Below are 19,585 nucleotides of genomic sequence, written 5' to 3'. Positions count from 1 at the left end.
TTGTAGTTTCTCATTAAATCACACTCAATGGAACAAACAATTTTAAAATGAGCATACACTTATTTTCTTATCAGGATTAAACTGTGACTAATCTGTTGGTGTTTTTTTAGACAAGAAAATTGTTGGTCTGGCAACTCAAAACTAAAAAAATCCAGTGTTTTACTGATCAGTGAATGGATTACATGTGCCAGATCATGCAGAATGCAACACTCTTCAATGACGAAGTTGCTACTGTGGGAAGATATTTGGCATTACTGGCCACGGCTGGTGGCCAACAGGTTGAAAACTTAAAAGTCACGTCACAACACTCTTCAGTGTCGAAGCTGTTAAATCCAAAGTTTACAATTTTCAGTATTACAGGGGTGACTAAATCAGAATCAATGGATTTCCAGCTTGATAAGGTCTGACTGCTAACTGCCAAGGCAGAAACTCAAAAATATAATTATTTTTCTGATCAGTGAATGAACCGTATGTGCCAGGTTGTGCTAACCACAACACTCTTTTTGCAATGGGAAGAAGATGCAAAGCTAGTGATTTTCAGTGTCACTCAGGTGTTTAAGTCAGAAGCATGACAAAAGTTGTAAGAAGCTACTGAAAATATTATTTTCTATTCGGCCCGTTGGCTTTTTTGTCAGGCTACTACGATGGAAAATAGATTTTGGCTGGTACTGGTCATTTTGCTTTTGCGGTTTGGCCCGGTTTCCCACACAACTTTTTCAACTTACGAAAGTTTATGTCTGCCGCGGGACATCAATTCTGACTTGAGGACGTTTTGTTGAACTAGCATAGGAGGAGAATTAATCTGGAGCAGGATTCAGGAGGAGCTGACTGTTTTATTCTTTTGAGCTTTAAATGTCTGGGGTTATTTTTTTTTTATTGAACATTCAAAAGCTGATTTCTAGTCTAGCTCTGCATTATCTGGGCAAAACACTCAAAGACTACTGTTCACATTTAGCTAATGAAGCTAATTGCTAACATAAGACACTGAAACAGTTTTAAACATAAATCTCTGTCTTTGTTTTACAATAGTAACACTCTGTTTTATGGTGGCTTCTGTCTCACATGTGTTAGGAAATTGTCTTGGAAAATTCGACTCAGCAAACTAAAGGTGATTTGAAACCACCTTTGTCTAAGGTGTGGTAAAAGAAAACACATTAAGATGTCAGATGATGAATGCAAACTCTTTATATATATATTTATATATATATATATATATATATATATATATATATTTATATATTTCTTCAGTATAATTGCAACAACATATTCATAGAGCAGTCCAACATAAAAACTGAAACACAGACACACTGTTTGCTGTTTAAAGTGATATGAGGCAAAAATGCTTCCCTTGTAACCGGGTGCCTTCATTTGTTCAATTCAATTAGTGCACCATGCTGAGTGTAGAGGCAGTTCAAAGCTTCAGCAAACGTAAAAACAAAACAGAACAGACAAATAAATACTGTACAACACCATACTAGACCCAGAAATCACAAAAAGATCATGCTTTTTTCCTTTTATATATCAACACTTCTTACATGTTATGAAACTTCATGAAATAACGCAGCATTTCGGTTGAGCTTACCTTCACGATAACAAAATTGTTAATGAATGGCAAAAAAACAAAGTAAAATAAAATAAAGTGCCTTGGCTATTTCAAAGTACAAATGCCTGTTTGCGTGTGGAGGCAGAATTCCTGAAAAGAGGTTTGTTGCGAATATCCGTGGAATAAGATTGGATAGAAAGGACAAGTCCAGCAGTCACGTTTTATGTGTGTCCATCACAAAGCTGAAACATGTTTGGCCACAGGTAAAAACTTTTTTTTTTTAATATCATGCACCATACATAATGGCTAAAGCCTGAAATATTTGGTCGTACCAACTTATTCCTGTCGCCGATGCCAATATCCTGTGTCGCTGACTTCATGACTTTATTTAGGAAGGAATGTCTTTTCTATCCAATCCGGTTCAATCGAGCAGCTTGAAAGAATTAACCAAACGTAAAGGATCCAAATGCCTTCTGAAAAAGCATCATCAGTTCATCGCTTTCTATCTGGATTACACATCGACCTTCTGTACAAGATCCAGAGAGTGTCCTGTTGATGAGGTAAATGAACCGATTTCGTTTGGCATGATCAGTTAGTCCCCCCCGCACCCCCTGAGAACATTGTAGAGACACACCTACATGCACAATCTAACCATTGCCCAACTTGCTCCTCGTCTACATCTGCACGGTAGAGATGTTGAGGCTGGATTTACACTGGCACCAACAGTCTGATTTGTATCTCTTTGGCACCCGGATTATGTATTTTTCCTGGTCGTGAAAGGAAACGGCTGAAATCGAGTCAGCGCCACAAAACGTTTGAAATGGAATGGTATTTTTCTGGATCATTTCCGTCTAAAGGCTACTCTCGTAATACTCTCTAACAAGTCTTACAAGGACAATTGACTGTGAAAAGTCACTTTGCCTATTGAATCACTCATTCAGATCCATATTCCTTTATATAGTTTGCAGTTGTGATGGACGAAAGAAAAAAAAAGCACCGAATGCATGTGTTGTCTTTTGGATCTGCATGTCCATTAGTTAAAATCCTCGTAAAGCCTGAGGGTTTTTACGTTGTAGCAGCATTGAGATGTTGATTAGCTAACTATGCCTTTGTTTGTATCTTGAAAAGGACCACTTTATTAACATAACATTTAAACTTTTACGAAGCAATATAGGATTTAGGCCATATGTTATCATCCAATATTAGACAATAACTACAGGACACAAGAAAACAAGCCTCAGAGGGAATGAACTTTAGAAAGAAAGAAATTGATACAATACCAAATGTGTGAGAAGATGACAACCAACCATTTTCCCCCCCCCTCATCCTTTCATGTAAATCAGTTGGCCGAGCCTGGATGTAGGACAATGATGCTGTGGGCACAAACCTCATCAAAGCTCACAATCACAAATGAAAATGTTCTTTGAGGGTTTTGCATGATTAATAGCTCATATGTGGCTTTAAGGTAATATTTATTATTTAGCAGAGGCTGTTTCATCATAAATTAGGACTGTAGTTGTTTTGGCTGTTGTAACTCAGTACTCTCTGGCCTCTTCAAGTTCATTCATAAACACGTCTTCATGGGGGTTTTCTGGGCAACTCAGTCCGTTGTTCGGCGGCCGCACCACATGGAAGCGACTCCAGTCTCCTTTGCACAGGATCCAAGGCAGGACGTCCACCTTGAAGTGCAGCTCCTGTGAGAACTCGGTGCTGATGAGGTTTGGCGTGCCCGCGCCCTTCCCTCGCGTGATCAGGCGCCCGCGGTCGCTGTAGCAGCAGTGCTGCGCCGCCAGAGTGGACGAGTCGCTGGAAAGCGCTGAGCGAATGCAGCTGCGCGCCGAGGGCTTGTAGATGTCCAGCCGCTCCTTTGGGCCACTGGCGTCGCGCCAGCGGAAAGGCCGCCCTCGGGTCTCGTCGTAGAGGCTCACCACGGTGTACGCCGCTTCGGATGGGTACGAGCAGGGGCAGCTGGGCAGCTCGGACAAGACCTGATGTAGATACCTCTGGAGAAAGTCACTCTTGCAGTTCAGCCACTTCTCACAGCTGTCCACATCTGTTGCAAAAGAGGAAAGAGGAAGCAAAGCTGTGTCTTTAGTAGTTTACAGGAGCTCTGCTGATAGGATGAACAGGTGCCAGAATGGAGCCAAGCTGAAATCTTATGGGAGGCTTTCCTAAATGTTTATATTATAGTTCAGAACAAGAACAATCTGCTTTCTCAAGGGAAAATATATCAGCTACGTAGCATTGTGACTCACTACCTAACAATCCCAATGCTTTTTCACAAACTTCTGAGTAATGTTATTGGGGTTTTTGGTAGTAGACCAACATGAAGTACTGGATAATTGTGCAGCAAAAGTTAAGTGATAACTGACCTTCTAACTCTACAGCTTCAAGTCTTTTAGGGTAAGTCTCTACCAGTTTTTCTTGGCTGTCTCTCTTTGCAAAATAACCTAAAGATTATTTTGATTTCTGTGCATTTTCCCATTTTTCTGTCAGATTATATGGACAGAATCTATGATAGGATTTCTGGAATTTAAGACTTGTTAAAAACTTTTTAAGACCATAATGAATGAAATTCAAGAACCGTAAGAAAATCACCTACGGTCTAAACCCCCACAACGCCGTGCTTTTTTACACATAAAGCACCTAGCTTGGTATGGAGTTGGCAACAGAAGTGAGTCAATGGCAAAGACGAATGTCATCCAGCCGACTGGCAATAAATTTATACTTACCAGTGACAGAAAATCGTAGCTAGCTAGCTGTGGTATATTGTTTACAGGTAGCCTCGAACGCAAACCCTCAAAGTCACAAACGACAGAAATGTTCTGTGTGAAAACATTTTTAAAACAGACAGACTACACAATGTTAAATAGTTCTGCTGCAACAAAAATGTAAGACCTTTGATTAACATATTTGAGGCCACTTGATTTAAAAAAAAAAATGAATTAAAGACATTTTAAGGCCTTAATTTTAGATACACAAATTTCAGACTTTTTAAGAATACCCAGACTCGGCCTTTGAGCATCAATTTTCAAGTTCTATCACAGAATCTCCATGGATTTCATCATTCTAACCAAACAGTGTGACTTGATCTGACCCATTGTAGCTTTGGCTGCATGTTAGAGGTGTGTGATAGAGCATTTTTTGGCATCGAACCCGTACCAGCTAAATACCAGTATTGCTGATATCAATACATACATATATAATTCAACTTCTGATTGTAGTAGTTTCTCCTTTGAATCAACTTGTTCAAACATTATTTTGACAAAGTTTACAGGTAGCTACAAAATACTTTAATGCCAAATTAGCATGATTTCTGTGCATTTTTCCTAAATACAGTGCAACAAATTTTAATTAGAGAGCAAATCAAAATTAAATCTTGACTTGTCATTATGATCAGTTTTTTTGGATTGATCCGCCCAACTCTACTGTGTGTTTTGAGTTGCTGCCCTACTCGAAAGTAAACCTCCACTCTAGCCTTATGTATTTTACAGTTTCTAACAGATTTTCTTCCAGTTTTTCCTAGAAAGAGCCCACCTGTTCCAAACGGTTCGGTGCCGTTCTCCATCTCAAAAGGGAATGGTTCCACCACAGCGTTGACGTCACCTACGAGGACAAAAAAAAAAACGGGTGAAATTAGATTAGAAATCAGACTAAAGAAAATTCTTTAAAACGAAGCTAGACGTAAAACGCTACCAGGGCAAGGCTCCAGGTCGCACTTTGAAGCTTCAGTCAGTGTGCAGGAGTAGCCACAGGATTTAGTCCTCTTTCTTTCACCGTGTCCACATGTCACCGAGCATGGAGACCAAGGAGTCCATTCATCTGTCTCCTTCTCTGTGGGAGAGAAAACAAATCCAAAATCACCACGCACTCCAAACCCAGCATAAGCGCTTGTGATTTACTTCGTGGAGATCAAAGCCAGCTATACACTCTGTGATTAGATCAGTGTAAAAGCAGAGCAAAAAAAAAAAAACAAAACAGAAGTTTTGTTTTGACAGGAATCTGTGTACTCGAACGCTCTAATCCAGAACAAGCTTTCAAAGTTTCCTAAACGTCTTAGGCTATACACATGACAATTTTCTCCTGGTTTAACCTTTCCCATGCAATCCGTTGCTCTTTTTAAGCAGGCTTGAGTGAAATTAGAGGGAGAGAGGTTGTGCTGTGGCTGTCCGCCTCCGCACCATATTTCCTTGTGGTGTTAATAACACTGAAAACAAGTCATTCTTGATTAAAGGCGAGGTGGGTGCAGAAATACCAGCCTGGGTGTAGCAGGCACCCAATTTGACTTTGTGGGCAACGCCACCTCTCCATGTGGCCATAGGGGCATGAGGTCTCAGGGAGGTTGTAATTACAGAACGAGCTAAGGTTGGCACCCTTAATTTATGTCCGCAAAGTCGTTAGATGTGACCATTTAAGCTGCATTGTTGCCCCTTACTGATTCTCTCCTGTATACGCAACATCGAAAGAGATTAAAATATGCATAATGATTTAACTCACTCGCGAAGAGATGGTACGTTCACTGCAGAAGTTTCTTCAACCATAAAATATTTGGATCAATCTGAGGACAGCTTCAAACAGCCCTCCAAACTGCCTAAATACCAATCCGATTGGGGCTCTGCATTTGGGATTCACTTCCTTTTCCAACTCCAACAGCGCACACCTCGCGATTCTTTGTCTCTCTCTCTCTTTTTTTTTTTTTTACTATTTTTATCCCCGAGTACATTGTCTGTGAAAGCTGAGACACAAAACAAGTTATGTGGTGCCCTTACAGCCTCCCAAATTCTTGAACTCGCCTAAAAGGCTGCGCCGCACAGGATAGTGAGGGCGTAAAACGGGGTGGGGGGAGGTTAGGCAGAAGTGAAGGGAGGGGGCCCAAAGGGTCCCGGGGAGGGATGAAAGAGCCGGCCAAATGGTCTCTGCCATTCTCTGTTCCCAATCTGCCCTCTAATTGTCCACAAGCAGAGGGATGTTTTGTCCCAGAGAACAGTGACGGCCTCACGCTGTTATTAGCGAGCCCATCGGAAGGCATCTTCAAACGGCGGGCCTCTGAGACCGGCACGACAGTGTCGACTTCAAAGTGGCCGCGGACCGCAAATGTCCTCACGGTCGAGTGCTCGTGCTTCCTAGTATGCTGGCATCGTTCGGCTCGATCTGACAGCGGAAAGCCCTAAATAAGTGATTCTTGTCCGTTCATTCTGATCTTATCACTCCACCATGCTTGTTTTGCTTTAAGCTGTGTACTTTATTTTTTCTTTTCTTTTTTTTTTTTTGTGGCATTGTTAGTAGATGTGAATCTTACCATAGTAGCTTTCCATGGGATCCCAACCCTCATTCCAGCGAGTGTCCCAGTCTCCCCCCACTCCGCTGGGAAGGGGCTCTTCGCTTCCATAATCTAGAGCGTAATCGTCTTCCCCCTCTTCCTCGCCAGTGTCTTCTGCGCCCGACCGGCTGTTGCTTTCCTCGCTGGAATCGGTGTAGCTCCAGAAGAGGGGCCAGAAGAGCTTCTTGCCTCCGATCCAATCCACTGTGGATGACGGGGAGGAGGAGGAGGAAGGCAGCCAGTCTTTTTCATTGGCCAGGTCCATCTCTACTTCCATCTGAGGGTCGTCAACAACTTCTATGGTTACCTGAGTGGAACAATTGGAGAGGCTGTGTTAACGACATGCTTCCAAACCAAGACAGGAAAAGCTTTGGTGAAACTGATTTCAGGCCAATTTCCAGACTTTTTTTTCCCAAAGATTTCACCCGTTGATAATGCCACAACTTGAGACGATTTAGTTTTGGTAATTAGTACAGATGACTCAGCATGGGTCACTAGTAGTCTCTGTCTGTATTCCCTAAAGGGGTCGGATCTTTAAGTTCACTCTAGAAAGCTGCCAGACTTTCAAAATCCATTGTGTTTCATGTCACACAGGTATTTCAAGTTCAAAATGATACAATAAAAACATTGTTGTAGTTCATTCTTTTATCTGATACGTCTCTTTCTCTCATTTAACAGCAAATTTACATCAACATGTCTTGGATTATACAGTTTGAACTGCATTTTAAACATAATGAAAATCAGTAACAACTTCAACACTGAAGAGGGTTGTTTTCAGTGTCACATGTATGGTAAGCTCACTAATAAGAAAAAAGATCTGATTCTGGAGTGTCTGGCTGGATTTTCATCGGCCAATGAACATGAACATTTTCCAATTCTAGGCAACAGCTGATTTCTCTACGTATCTCTAAAAAGTTTAATTATTCCTGCAAGTCTGATTTTGAATTTATGAACATTTACAAACTTTCAGTAAAGTATTTATGCACGTTTAAAGCATCACATAACTGGCAAGCTGTCGTCCGAAACCCACTCCTATCAAATCATTAGGTGACTAATCTTATGACTGAATCTTTCCATAGATTTAAAGTCAATCAGTGGGCATGAGCATTCAGTAGATCAAACAACTCTCTTAGGGAAGTAGTGAAGCTTCATTCTGGATAAACACCTCTTATTACCCAAAGATGACTCATCCTCGATGCAACTGCATTTCCCAACGCCAAATTCAGCACATTCATCAGACCTGAAGCTGTGTTTGTTTGAATATAAACTGTACAACCTGCTGTTTTAAGTGTTTATATGGTAACTCACAAAAGATTTAATCATCACTGAAAAGGAGGAGCGAGTACAACTTGAACAGGAGGAAAAGCTGCAGGAGGAAAAGTTATATTAGCTGTAGCTGATCGGCGTATTTTACATCATAACGACCCCTAGCTACCCAGAGTTGGACAGAATAAGTTTATTGGAAAATGTTAAGCTTTTTGTTTATCCTAAATTGTGAGGATAAATGGATACATGATTATAGAGATATCTCCCTTCAAAGTTTAACAGAAGGATGAAGCAAAAAGACAATAGAAAACTTTAAAGAAAAAGTACACTAACATATAACTTTTCTCTGTAACACCCATTTTTTTCTTTTAATTTAAAACTTTTTAGGAATTTATAGGGCTGTCAGCATTAATGCGTTAACACGCAATTAATTTAAACTTTAGTTTAAAGATGCTACTATTAATGTCGTGTGAAGAGATTGGCGAGGAGTCAGGCTGGTTTGCTCAGCGGCAAATTTCGCTTTAAAAAACACGGCGGTTACAGCGGGCGCCGCAAAGCTATAGACATCGATGTGGACATCTCGAGTTTGAATCCTGTCCACAGTTCCTTTTCCAAATGTCTTGCCCTCTTCCCTCTGTCCAACTAGTGGCAAAAAAAAAAAAAAATTAAACATGACAATGGACATTTGGATAAAACCCTGGTTGGATGCAGTTTTTTTGCGACAGCGAATTATCCTTCCGTCAAATTATCCTTCCGTCGGAGCGCAATCAGTTAACATTTCTAAACTAAGTTTGAAGCAAATTACTTTTTAAAACAAATGTCCCTGAAAATGAAAACCTGGAGAACTGAAAATCTTCAGACGTTTGGTTTGAGGCAATGAAAAATTTTCTTAAACAGGTTTTAAAAACGTAGATTTTTACATTTCAAGCTCATAAAATTGGTGATTAGTCGCGATTAATCAAAATGTCCGAATTTGAATAATCTGATTCAGTTTTTCTATCGACTAACAGCATTAATAATTTATCATACAGACAGACAAGCTGCTTCAGCAAAGTACTAATTTAACATTTCAAAGTGTGTTTGCCCTCTTCACACGTGCCTGTATGTTCGGGTTCTGAGAGTTAATGTCGGCGTTGGCGAGGTCCGGAAAGTTGTTTAGGTCGAAGATAAAAGGCTTGGTCTCCTCCTCGGGCTCAGGCTGTGGAAGAACACCAACGGAGCGGTGCTGGGGGTGAGACCACCTCCTCTGGTGGCTGTGTGGCTCAGGCAGAATGCTCTGGACCAGGTTCTGCTGCTCCTCAGAGACGTGCTGGATCCCACCAGTGTGAACTGGATGGCCATGAATCTGATGGAAAACACAAAATATACGTATAGTTGAACTGACTGGCACAGGCACAAAACATTTCATTAAGAAGAAAAAACAAACAACCCTACAAGTGAAAATGATCAAGAACCTTGTTTATTTTTCATGCGATTAATTGATTCAGTGCTTATTGCAACAGGCAATAAGCAAACTACTGGTTGGTTCTGCAAACTACTGCAGAACCAATTCAGCACACTGGCTGGTCCTTGGGGAACATAGCCAGTGTGGTACTTCTTTGTAAGAACTACTATTCTTCGTTTTGTTGCAATGTCAGCAGTTTGTAAAAGACTTGAGGCATCCAAATTACTAGCCAAGTGATCAACCAGCATTCGTTCCTTTTTTTTTTTTCTTCCTTTTTTTCCCACAACAGTCATGGCATCCAGGCTGTGGACAAAGGGGGTCCTGTGCCGGCGAGATCCTCTTTTAGCTTTAATTAGAGGGCCTGGGAGGCGTGGGACTCCTGGGCTGATGCGAGGGTGTCTGAACCTGCTGCTGTTTTTATTCCCCCCACTGTATGTGACCTTGAAGGGTCTCACAGTCACAGAAAAGGAATTGACAGAAAGAGTGACGGCAAACGGTGAAAATGTGCACCCGCACCTCATTTCTGTTGGTCTGATTCTCGTCTTTTATGTGTCGTATGCTGCGCTGGTCCTTGTTTACGACTGGAGATGAGCCAGCTTGCGGTCATGCCCAGTAAAACAGGGGCAGCTGAAAGGCCGAAGAGGAGGAGAACTGTCTGAACTCATGAACAGTGAGTTGATGATTTGTTGTTACAGCCTCCAGAAGACGATGTACTTTTCAATGCCTGTGATTGTCCCATAATGATCTCGTGCCACTGTTCAAGAGTGCAAGACACATGAGGCGTGCAAAGAAGATAACTGAGCCCAGACATGATAAACGATGAACTCAGCCTTGTTCCTCAAATAGACTTAAATAATGGTGACAAACAGGTTAGATATTAGGGATCATTTTTCCTTTCAACCCCAGACTGAATCCATTATTGGGGAATATTGCAAACAAGCACAATTCATAGTCCAATAAATTAAAAGTGAACAACTCAACGGTTAGCAAAAGTAGACTAATTAAACTAATACAGATGACAGATGATGCACAAAAATATTAATCCTTTAGCAATACATTATGGCATGTTTTAGGATGAAGATTCACTTCAATATTTTGCAAAAAATATTGAACGTTGCAACTAGTTATGTGTGTTTCTAGCTAAAACTCATGGGAAAAGAAGCATTTGAATGTGCTGTGATATGAAGTTGCTTGATATTACGTGTAGGTTTTTGGTATTTAGTTGTATTCTGAAGTTTTTGACCAAATTGTAAAATATTATATCCCCGCCACAAATGGAAATTAGCTGAAAGACATGGAAAGGACGTCACTGCTTTAAACATGAAACATATGGTCAATAAAATAGATCTATGAATATCTAAATATGGGTGAAAAGTTGTTTGAGTTGATCAAACAGGCTGAGTTGAGATTTGAATAGTTTTGTCAGAGATTCACTGAAAACTTTGGCTCATGACTTAAAATGGACAATTTTTGTTTGCATGTCCTGATTGGGAACCTGCAAGTCAGAAACAAGCAAACGAACACAACAACAAAAAACAGATATTTTTCTACTCAATATTTAAGATAAATTAGATCACACTAACCACATTCTTCATAGAGGAAGTTGTTACAGAGGGAGGTATCCTAAAAGTTATCCATTTTCGGTTAAATGTAGGACGTAGATGTTCAAAATAAGGTAAAAGGAGGCCCAAAAGTCACTTCTTAAAGGATATGCAGAGGCGATTTGTGTGTTTATTTAGGTTGGTCTGGCAGTTGGTTGTGTTGTACCTGACTTTTTCAGGTACAAAGAGGAGCTGTCTTAAACAGAGCATCAATTCATACCCTCCTTATAGACGTTTCGTTGAATCGGTAGAGCAGCAAATTGACCCTGAGCTGGTTTCTGAACAGAGCAGAGCCAAGCTGTGTCTTTTGGAAATCTCAGATTTAAGGGTCTATGTTCTCTGGATAATGCACACAGATATTCTTGTTCACAGCTAATATTGCTAATGATGCTAATAGCTAACATAAGATGCTAAAGGCAGTTGGCAATGTCCACCCTTATCAGTATTGTTTTAAATGAATAAAATCCAGCTTTTAGTTCACTACTCTCTCAGACATATTATAAGAAAGCTGATAATTATAGTTTGAAATTGGCTGAAATCATTACAAATATCAGTTATAAATTTTTGATCAGTACAGCTTTACTTTTGAGTATATTCATTTTATTTCTGGGCTGAACAAAGACAACAAGTTTAAAGAAGATGCCAATCCAATGTTCAGGACTTATTTAAATACCTACAAAGAATCGTTGTCCAACACTGTAATATTGTCCAACAATGCTATATCTGTTATATCGGATAAGACGGTTCTCACCTAAGACTCGCATATATCTAACACAACCATGAAAACACAAAAAGCTTGAAGTCCAGAGCCATGAAAGAGGCCACATACTTTCACACCCTCCTCATCTCGTCTTGTTTCACATCTGGATCTTGTATTCCTTCGCCCTGTATATCACTCTCCTCCTCCTTTCTTCCTCCCCCTTGTTCTCTCTGATCCTGCTCTCCTCCTCTCCTCCTTACTTGGTAGTGGGGCTCCCCTGATCAAAGGCCCTGTGGGTGATGGCATGCGGCGTGTTTAACAGGGAGACTGCACAAAATGCATAGGGGTACACCAGTCCTGACCTGGAGACTGCAGTCTCTCTTGAAGATAAGCAGAGAGCGCCGTTTGAAAGCGATTTAAAAGATTACGCCCAATTAGGGCTACTGCCGTTGCTACTGCTGATGATGACACACATTTGGGTTAGGGAAGAGGAGGTTGGAAGGCTGGGTGAAGCCAACGTGGGGAGGGGGGACTGAAGTAAAGGGCTAGGGATGAGATCTGGTAGGATTGGCGGGGAGTCTGGGAAGGCACGCAGAGTGGCAGGCCTGATTTATGCGCGCGCAGAAATCAAAGGCCCCTGCACTTGGCTGTTTCCAAACCATTACAGAAGAACAATAAACTATGGATGCTCTTTGATCGGCATCTTTTTCAAATAGAAACAGGACAGCGAATGCATGCTCGGAGGAGCTTTGGAAACGGGGGGTGGGGGGGGCAAAGGAGGGCAGAGAGTGAACAGAGCAAACAGGTCCTGATATTTGGGGAAAACAGGCCACTCCGACACAACCCTCCTCTTTCTCCACTTTGAAGAGAGATGGGGGCAAAACCCAAAAACAGGAAATTCCACATTAACACACAAAAAAAGAGCCAACGTAAACAGCCAGACGAATGACACTTGACCTGAGCCCCAGTAAGGGAGATGCTGAAGGCCTGCCTTATTCTGGTTACATAAGCATCTAGTTAGTCTACCGATCTTAGCCTCCACATTCTCCTTCCCCTCTGTCTTAGCCTTCTACACCCCGCAGGTCACAAGCACAGGTAGGGAGTCATCTTCCACAAACTTCTGGGGAAATAAATGAACCGTCACACACTCTGCAGAGATTTTTTTTCCTCCTCTTTCTTACTCTAATGACTCCCTTCTTTTCCTTCCTTCTGTTTTCTCTCTGCCCCTTTATGCTTTTACATCAATCAGACAGATGATGAGAGAGAAAGTCCCAACAGGGCATCAATGGGAGGCCACACAAGATGGAGAGTTCAAAGACAACAACAGAACCCTGACACACACACGCACGCACACACACATCCACCAACAGACTTTGATTTCCAAATATGTCTGCGCATAACACAAACATTCCCCTTAGATAGACACGCCACACACTGCGCGGCGTGCCGAGCTACGCACAGAGTTTGGATTTATGATGGCAGGGTGTGTGCCCGGTCATGACAAACGTTACTATACATGGAAAGAGAGTTGGAGGAAAAACAGAGCAATGTGATCTGAGTCGAAAGGTGGAAATCAGCTAATTATTTTTGCAAAACTAAATCATGATAGATTAATGTAATCAATTACCAGAGTATAAATTACAGCGCTTAAACTGTGCGTGTCATGCTCATGCCGTATATTTCACAGGAAAGCTGTTGTTTTTATATTGCACACAAATCCTACTGGAGTGATTGGGAAAAGATTAACATTTTAAAGAGGAGTAAGTTGTTTATAGTACTCATTCAGCATTATTACTGGAAACACATTTAAGATTTGCTTTTTTGTTGCAATAATACAGAGCTGGCCCCAGGCGTAGCCAAACTAAACAGATCACTTTGGCCCCCACACCAGCAGAGGGCCCCCAAGGGCACGAAAATGATCACTGAAGTAATTCATGAGCCACATTCATGAAAAGTTTGGAGTGCTACAAGTCAAGACTGTGAGTTTCTATAAAAGCAAAACACACTCGGAATTATACTTATTTATTTACGTCCTGTGAGCAACATTTCCAGGCTTTAACGTCCATTTTTTTTACATTGGAAAAAAAAATGGACTCAAGTCAGGACAGCTTTGCTTAAATCAGCCTATTCGCTTGTTAGTTCATTTTAACACCAAAACTCAACTTGCGCAATTAGGTACATGCTTTTCAAATTTGAGAAAAAAAACTATATCCATGTCAAAATGCCTAAAGGTTGTAGTAGAAGTGGTGGACACTTCATTGTTGATGCTATGACTGTTCTGATTACAGATGCTTTGAAAACTGTTAGATATTTATACAAGTTAGTATGGAAGTGGGGCAAAAAGGTTTTTTTTTTTTTGGTGAAAACATCGGAAATGTGCCATTCAGACCGCCATGAAAAGTCAGATGTGGATTGCATATGTGATCATTTATGGGTCAAATTTACCCAAAGCCAATATTATTGTAACCATTATAAATAACAGGACGACAACTGATCATTTTTGTATTAACATGTTTTACACAATCCGACTTCCTTCAGGAGTCCTTCACAAGTACCATGGAAATATCTAAAAAAAAATACTGAAACTGTGCCAAATTGTATGTTTTAATATCAAGTCAATCATGAAATTTCCCCAAATTCCCAAATTTTAGATACAAAACTGGAGAAACATTTTTAACTTATGATTTTGGTATCATTCAAAAGACCTTGATGCTCTTCAAAATGAAACAAAAAAATATTTTGTGACAATCTTTCAAACATATGTAAAGGCAATATTGGTAGCGTATTGGGAAGTAGGAAGAGGCAATAAGTGATTAATTACATGGGATTAATTATAATGATGAAAACAATTTTTTTTTTATTAACAATGAAACCTAAGATTTGTTTGTCATTGTTTGAATCCCCCCACTTTCCACTGCCTTAGTTTCATGAGAGAATGAATAAATATTAGTATCCTAGAAATGGTGAAGAATGCTCTTATTTTGTGCAGCTAAAACATCAACTACACAAATTATTTTAAAGGTGGTAGAGTACTGTTTGCATTTGTGGGGCTCTGACAATGAAGTTACAGATATTTTGCCAAAAGATAAGGATTTTAAATAACTTCTGGCATCACAGACATCACAGCATTACAAGAAAACTTAAGTCCATATCACCCAATCCTGTTGGGAAGGTATCAAACTTAACTTCTGTCTAAGGCCCTATATAATTTTGGGCCGGCTCTGGAATAACATAATTACTTTAACTTTCTACGACCCATGTTATCTCTTTAAGAAAGGTTACCTGCTAATAAAAATAACCAGGAAGCTGATATAAAACCCCAAAATGCATGAATTAAGTGAAAATTTTATTAAGATAAACCATTTTTATTGTTTAACGTTCTTAGCAACAGAATTGTAGATTTAACTAAAAGTGTCTTACTTTATGAGTAAAACTCTTGCGTTTTGTTGGAAACCCCGTTCCCAAACTGACGAGAAGAATCGAGCAAAGCGCGAGCAGCATCTGAAATCTCCTCGCGACCTCTCCACGCATCTTCTCTGCGGCGGTGTTGCCTTTGAAGTTCCTTTAAAAGTACTTTTCTCTGGTTTGTTCTCGGCGAGGCGGCGGGCTGGTTCAGGAGAAACGCTTGTCGTCAAACTCTCGTCCAGCGCTTGGCTCTGACTTTAGCTCACAAAAGAGGGGGATTTGAAGTCTCGTCGGTCGAACCGTCGCTCTTTATAAAGATGCGCACCAGCAGCGTGCGACGGCATCCCGCGCACTGTCCATGTCGGATACACCAAAGGCTCGCGCAGCAGCTGTGGGTCCTTTCGGCGGCGCGAGCTCCACGCTTCTCTTCCCCATAAAAACCGCTGCGGCGGCGGGCTTTAAGTACCCGGGGGGAAAAAAGAGAGTGTAATACCCCACGCCGAATCTCCCCGTCCGCACCGGCGCACGCTTATTCAGCTGCTTTAAACTGTGACTCACTGCTCGTCAGTGGGTGGATGGGTGTTCTCTTCCAATACATTGATATCTGGGCGTTAAGGGTTGCTGTCGCTGGTTGTCTGTTTGATTCGTTAATCCATTATCAAGCCAAAGTTCATCCAACGGTTTTATACGACGTGTTTGTGCGCGCGTCCAGCCCAGCCAAACGGTTTAGGCAAACTTGCCTCTTTTACGCACGCATTAATAGGTTTCACGCTGTGGGAGTTGGGGGTGGGATTGCTCACAGCTGTGTGGAGAGGGTGCAGTGGGGCCACTGAGGAGCTTGACAAGGTGAATGCAATAGTTTGTTCAGTAAAACTGACTGAAGGCAGGCAAAGTCAGTTGCATAGCATTATAAACCCAACTTTTCATAGTAAGTCACTTTACCATAAACTTCAATCTGTTTTACTAGCTTTTATGTGACAGACCATCATAAAATCTCAAAATTGTGAAGTATATTGACATAAATTCTTTTCCAAATGTGACGTACATTTGTTTTTGATTTTTCATTCACTTTACTCTGAATAAAATATCTGCTCTAAATAAAATACAGTGTAACCAATTGCATTCAAAAGTTACCTAATCAATAAATGTAATTTAATTTCAACGTACTATGAAGGACTCAAAAATTAGTTAGAGAACATTATTGGATAAACAACATCGTCATGAGTAACAATACACCAATATGAAAATTTGGGTCGATATCCGATATTAACATTATTATTATTTCTGATAAACTATATTTATATCATATATATTTCTCTACTGTTTTAACACCTTTGGGAAAAAAAATACCAGAAACAGACAGCAACAAGATGGAGATAAATATTAGTTTGGTCCAGTTTTATTGTTTGGGCCAATACCGATATGTTAAAAAAAACGTCTAATATCGGCTGATACTGATGCTAATTCTGATACATCGAACATCCTTAGTTATGACCAAGAAACACAAGCAGGCAGATCAGGGATGAATTAGTTTAAGTGCTTAAAGCAGAGTTATTTTCCAAAAAATATTTAAAGCTTTGATCATATGAAAGGCTTGCAGAAATCCAGAGTTCAGGTGAGAGAATTGGACAAGTCTACATATTGAGATCCAGTTTAGTTTTAGAAGTCTGTTTACAATAGAAGTTAGTGGGTTTTGGGAGCTCGGAATGTTGTTCTGAGGAGAAACAACGGATCAGTCCGACTTGGAGATGTGTCGCTGGGTGTGATCCAGAAGGTGAGGATTCCTGGAAGTGCAGGTGGTCTGCTGGAGAGCAGGCAGGCTGAGGAGTTGAGGGGAACAATTTTGTTAATTTATATTTTTTTTATGTTTCCTGCTGGCAGAGCAGCACTCAGAATTGTTGTCTGACTGCCAAGGAGAAGCCGGACAGATTTACTTTCACGAGTGGAGTGTTATGGCTGTGCCTGGAGACAAATGTACGCTCTAGATGGACTCAGAGGAGGAACCCACTCAAAGACCTTTGTCAGGTAAGTGTCTGAGTTGCGTTCTGATGAAGGACTGCAAAAGACAAACATGAATGCCAAAACAATGAGTTTTCACTAAAAAATCTCAATGGAAGTCAAAGGTTTTGGTTGACTTCTACCATCAGTGGCTGACCACCAGGCAAGGAATTATCTTGAGACCCTTTTAACTCAGATGTGGATTAGCTGATAGTAGTCAGGTGGGACAGCAGCACTCAGACACACCCACTGTCCCCTGAGCCTAGACCTGGAGGTTCTGGAGAGAGGACGCAAGCACACCCAGCACCGACAAATGAGAAAACTACAACAATAAGCCGATTAGTTCTCAAATCAGACCGTATTAAGGAGTGGCATGAAGACCTTGAACTTACCAACCGCACAGTGAAACATGGAGGTGGTAACATGCAGGAACGAGGAAACTGAGCTGAGCTGATGGGTGGAGCTCAATACAAGCTACAAACTTGAAAGAAAACCTGTTAGAGGCTCAAGAAGATTAGACGGGCCCAGAAGTCCACCTTCCATCAGGAAAGCAATCCGGGTATAATGTAATGGTTCAGATCAAAGCATAGATCTAGTAGAATGACCTAGTCAAAGTCCAGATCGAAATCCAATTAAGAAACCGAGACAAGTCAGTTGATTGAGGTATAAAATACATTTAGTTGTTTGGAAATGGTCTTGTATTCCTTCCCAGATTGATGAGAATCCATAATTGCGTCCTGAGTGTCGTCAATGATGACATTCCCGGTTGGCATCATGTAAATAAATAAGCTTTTCCACTTTGGGTTTATTTTTTAAAAATGACAGTGAAATTTGTCCATTGTGTTCTTGTAGTTGAAGTCAATTTTAAACATTATTATTGTAAATTGTTGCTCCAAAAACATTAAAACCCTCAAAAGTTTAGTGAATAAAGTTAACGACTTGTCCTTGGTCATTTGCTGTTTTAGCTCTTAAAGTTTCAGTCCCGATTTATTTCAGTAAATAAAACAAAACTAGTCAGAAAAGGATTCAACTTCAAAACTGATTTAATTTTCGTGGCACAGTTTTCTAGCAGCATGGTTCAGAAACATCATGGCCAGCGTACAGTTCCAAAGACAGACGTGGCCGATCAGTTTCCTGTGGTCCAAACAGTTCGGTTTGGGAAGTAAAGGTCACATTATTTTGTTCCCAAAGCCCAGACTTTGAACATATTCATTAAAGACTAAATGCAGATTCGTATGTGGAAAGTAGGGAGGAAAAACAAAACAAGTTCCAACACCAGCTGCAAATTAGGTTTATTGGTAAAACGAACAAACTGGCAGCTGTTTGCAATAATAAAGTGGGAAAAAAAATAGCTATTTAAAGAGCTCACAACTAATATTATGAGTGACTTCTCCACATCAAACGCTGAATTTTACATTTCATGACTACTCAAGTCTCAAAGAAAAAAAATGCTACTGCAAACGTGATTAGTAGTCAGATAGCAGCTAGTAGCAGTGTTCCTGAGGAACCTTAGCCCGATTAATTACAAGCAAAGTCCTTCAGTTCCTTTCTAATGTTAGGCTGGAGTGCCGCAACCACCTTTTCAAACCACACCACAGATTTTCAACAAAGTTCACATCAGGCAACTATATATGATGGGCCACTCCAGCATCGTCCAGGACTTCCCCCGAAACCAAAGCCTTGTTGAACCTTTAGACGTGCTTGGAGTCATTTCCCCGTTAGGAAGTTGAATGACACCAACCATGGTTTGTTGACCACCTGTTTCCATGGTAATCTGGTGGCAAACGATGATAGCTACCATGACCAGGTGGCATAGGTCCTTATTTGAAAAATTGCAAATTATGCTTCCATTTGTATCTCTAGGAAAAGTCAAGGTCTTTTCTATATTTCTGTTTTTGGATGATGTCTGAACTTTATACCCACAATATTTTCAATACGCATCAAAATATTCCAGTGGACTGTCCAGGTATTTGCGGCGTTGTATCTCAACCCGATGCAACTAAATAAAGCCGTTGCGTTAGACTGCTCCCAATTTGCAAATGTTTGCCGTTATGTAGCGTTGAATGTTGACGAAATCCTCGTAATATTACATTTTTACAAACAGTTTCTGCTGTTTATTGCAAACACCTGACCAATTTGAGCTTTTCTTTCAACAATAAACCTAATTTGCAACAAAGGCGCAACTGCAAGCTCCCAATGGTCCGCTCGACGAGAAACTTCTCCCAGGAAGAAAATCCTTTGCCAGAGCACTTTTAATCATGTTTTCCACATTTTATAAACTTTTTTTCCCACTCCCGCACCTAAAATT

At 40.6% G+C, this 19,585-nt stretch overlaps 1 protein-coding gene across 1 annotated transcript; it reads right to left on the bottom strand.

Annotated features, from left to right (window-relative positions):
* Positions 1-1,209: 1,209 nt before the first annotated feature.
* ism2b (isthmin 2b) lies at positions 1,210-16,007 on the bottom strand. Its single transcript, XM_014984372.2, has 6 exons — positions 15,295-16,007; positions 9,229-9,474; positions 6,843-7,170; positions 5,240-5,377; positions 5,081-5,149; positions 1,210-3,596 (listed from the first exon to the last, which is right to left on the bottom strand). The coding sequence occupies exons 1-6, from the start codon at positions 15,403-15,405 to the stop codon at positions 3,079-3,081; spliced, it is 1,410 nt and encodes a 469-aa protein (XP_014839858.2). The 5' UTR covers positions 15,406-16,007; the 3' UTR covers positions 1,210-3,078.
* Positions 16,008-19,585: the final 3,578 nt, after the last annotated feature.

The sequence above is a fragment of the Poecilia mexicana genome, unplaced genomic scaffold (genome assembly GCF_051168715.1).
Source record: "Poecilia mexicana isolate PSO_F unplaced genomic scaffold, ASM5116871v1 scaffold_21, whole genome shotgun sequence".
Taxonomy (NCBI): domain Eukaryota; kingdom Metazoa; phylum Chordata; class Actinopteri; order Cyprinodontiformes; family Poeciliidae; genus Poecilia; species Poecilia mexicana.
Note: the sequence above shows the minus strand (reverse complement) of the source record. Positions and strands in the feature narration are given on the sequence as shown.

What these genes read in the sequence shown, in the direction of transcription:
- ism2b (XM_014984372.2), bottom strand. Translation starts at nt 15,405, where the DNA reads ATGCGTGGAGAGGTCGCGAGGAGATTTCAGATGCTGCTCGCGCTTTGC. An exon ending in GCAAGAGTTTTACTCATAAA is followed by an intron (nt 9,475 to 15,294) that starts GTAAGACACTTT and finishes GTTTTCCATCAG; the next exon opens with ATTCATGGCCATCCAGTTCA. An exon ending in TCCCATGGAAAGCTACTATG is followed by an intron (nt 5,378 to 6,842) that starts GTAAGATTCACA and finishes TCTCTCCCACAG; the next exon opens with AGAAGGAGACAGATGAATGG.